The following is a 2,207-nucleotide window of genomic DNA, read 5'->3' as shown; positions in this document are numbered from 1 at the left end:
CTACACAGTCCACTTGAGGCACCTGCCGAGAGGGGAAGCCCCACGTCAGAACCAGCAGGGAGGGGATATGACATGGGTGAAGAGAACCCATGCTCACTTGGTCTGGTGGGTACCCAGGCAGCGCACGGGCCCCACATCAGGAGAGCGAGCAGGGAGGGGATTTGACTGATGTTGGTGAAGAGGCCAGGCCCCATGCTCACCTGGTCTCCTGGTGGGTGCCCAGGCAGCGCACAGTGCAGTACCGGGCACCACAGCTGACACAGGTATATGGGGAGGGGAAGCCGCAGACAGCACAGAAGGGGCGCTGGGGCTGGGATGGGGGTCCTGCACAGGCAGTCAGGTAGTTGGGGCCCTCGGCCACACTCAGGTTCTGCAGAGACAAGGGGGCAGGCTCCAGCACTCTTCCTCCTACCCATGGAGCAACCATCCGTGGGGCATGCAGATCTCCAGGCTCATCCCTCCCACTGGGCTCCTCCGTCTCTCACCTGCTCCTCCAACAGGGCCTGGAAGTTTTTCCGGAAGCGAAGTTTAAAATGGTCACCTCGAGTTTTCTTCTTTTTCTTGCCTAGGGTCAAGAGTGGGTGGTGTGAGTTTTCACCAGGCACCATTCCTTTGTCTCGTCGCCCCCAGGTCCCAAGTTCCCTCCCTCTACCATCCTTTCTCCTCTACCCCGACATTTCAAATCACAGTCCTGAGCCCCTAGTCTGAGGTTTCCTGTCAGAGCTAGAGGGAATCTCAGATTGCAACCCCTCCATTGTCTCTCTTGTATGAACACAAGAAGGCTCACAGCCAGGACTGGCCCCAGCACAGCCTGAAGGTGCTTCTGAGTCATCTGCCTGCCACAGGCCTCCCCGAGACAGACTCGCCCCCTCCCACCCGCCTCACCAGTGTCTGCATCATCATCAAACTGAGGCAGCCTCTTGCCGAGCTGGGGGAGTCCGGCGTGGGGGTCGTCCTGGAAATTGTCATTCTCTAATGCCTCAAGCTGCCGGTTGATCCGCCGCTGCCGGGCCGCTCGGTCCAGCACCCGCCGCTGTCCGGGGTCCTGGGAGCGAACTAGATGGGGCAAGGCAAGAAGAATTAGGAGTCACGGCCAGAGAGAGAGTGTGTGTTTAGGGTGGCACACAGAGGATGAAAATGGGGAGTCTTGGCTTTGGCCAGGGAGTACAAGGTGACCAGGGCAGGCAGGGAACCAGTTCTTGGATCTTGTCCTAATCACTGAGCCCTTGGCCCTCTTGCTTCTCCCTTTTGCCCTGTTCCTTCCCAGCTAAGCAGTCCAGTGTTTATGCTACAGCGCCACACCAAGACTCCTTACTAAGCCTTTCTTGTTGTTTTTGTTAAGTGCCATTTTCTCAGGACTGTTTCCAGCCCTTTGGTCTCAGACTTCCCAATCCCAGAGCCAGCCAATGAAATGCTTCCTTGAGGCCTCTTGTTGCCAATAAAATTTACACACAACCAAGCTAATGGAGGTCACTATACAGTCAGGTATTCAACTGGAATTTTGATTGTGATTTGGGTGAAAGCTTATAGAATTGAACAAATTGGTCTTCCACTCAGCAATTCATACACCTTCTGCTTCATGACATTGACTGCAGTCCCCACAATGCATCAGCATCTTCCCACTTCCTCCCTGCACTTCCTGTTTCCTTCAGTCCTCCTTTCCCCTGAGCCTTATTCCTGGGCAAATCCTGCCCTCTCACCTCTGGTTGGTGGTTCTAGGGAGTGCATACCTCTCTGGTGTTACTGATTCACCTTATAAGCCCATTGTTTGGATGAAAGTTGAGCCACGGGGATGACTTAAAGGGCAGTCTTGGGAGTTTCAACTGGAACCTTAATGCACTTGGCCTTCACGCTCAGTCTCAGGTCCTACTTCAAAGGAAAAGCGCCACCCACATGTAAAGACATTCATCTTTCAGGCAAAATTGCAGGTTGTTAAGTACGGTTCTGACTCATAGTGACCCTGCACAGGGTTTCTTAGGTTGTAAATCTTTATGGGAGCAGAAAGCCTCATCTTTCTCCTGTGAAATGGCTGGTAGTTTCGAACTGCCGACCTTGATTCATAACCACTACGCTACCAGAGCTCCTGTCTTTTCCTCATTCTAGGTGGGCACACCCAAGCCCACCACTCAACCCAGCCCTCCCTCCAGAGCCCACCCCTGCCCTCTTGCATCTTCAACTCCCACCACCCCAAACTGATACTTCCCCTT

General features: G+C 54.1%; 1 protein-coding gene across 1 annotated transcript in view; it reads right to left on the bottom strand.

Annotated features, from left to right (window-relative positions):
- ZNHIT1 (zinc finger, HIT-type containing 1) overlaps positions 1 to 2,207 on the bottom strand; it is a 6,003-nt gene continuing 3,796 nt past the window's right edge. Inside the window, exons 2-5 of the mRNA XM_006859661.1 lie at positions 886 to 1,056; positions 486 to 565; positions 201 to 370; positions 1 to 22 (exon numbers count right to left, since the gene is read on the bottom strand). Of these exons, the coding sequence (XP_006859723.1) occupies positions 1 to 22; positions 201 to 370; positions 486 to 565; positions 886 to 1,056 (443 nt within the window). The remainder of the gene's footprint in view (positions 23 to 200; positions 371 to 485; positions 566 to 885; positions 1,057 to 2,207) is intronic.

This window comes from Chrysochloris asiatica, unplaced genomic scaffold (genome assembly GCF_000296735.1).
Source record: "Chrysochloris asiatica unplaced genomic scaffold, ChrAsi1.0 scaffold00034, whole genome shotgun sequence".
NCBI classification, from domain to species: Eukaryota; Metazoa; Chordata; class Mammalia; order Afrosoricida; family Chrysochloridae; genus Chrysochloris; species Chrysochloris asiatica.
The sequence above is the reverse complement of the archived record's forward strand: the minus strand, read 5'-3'. Positions and strand labels throughout refer to the sequence as shown.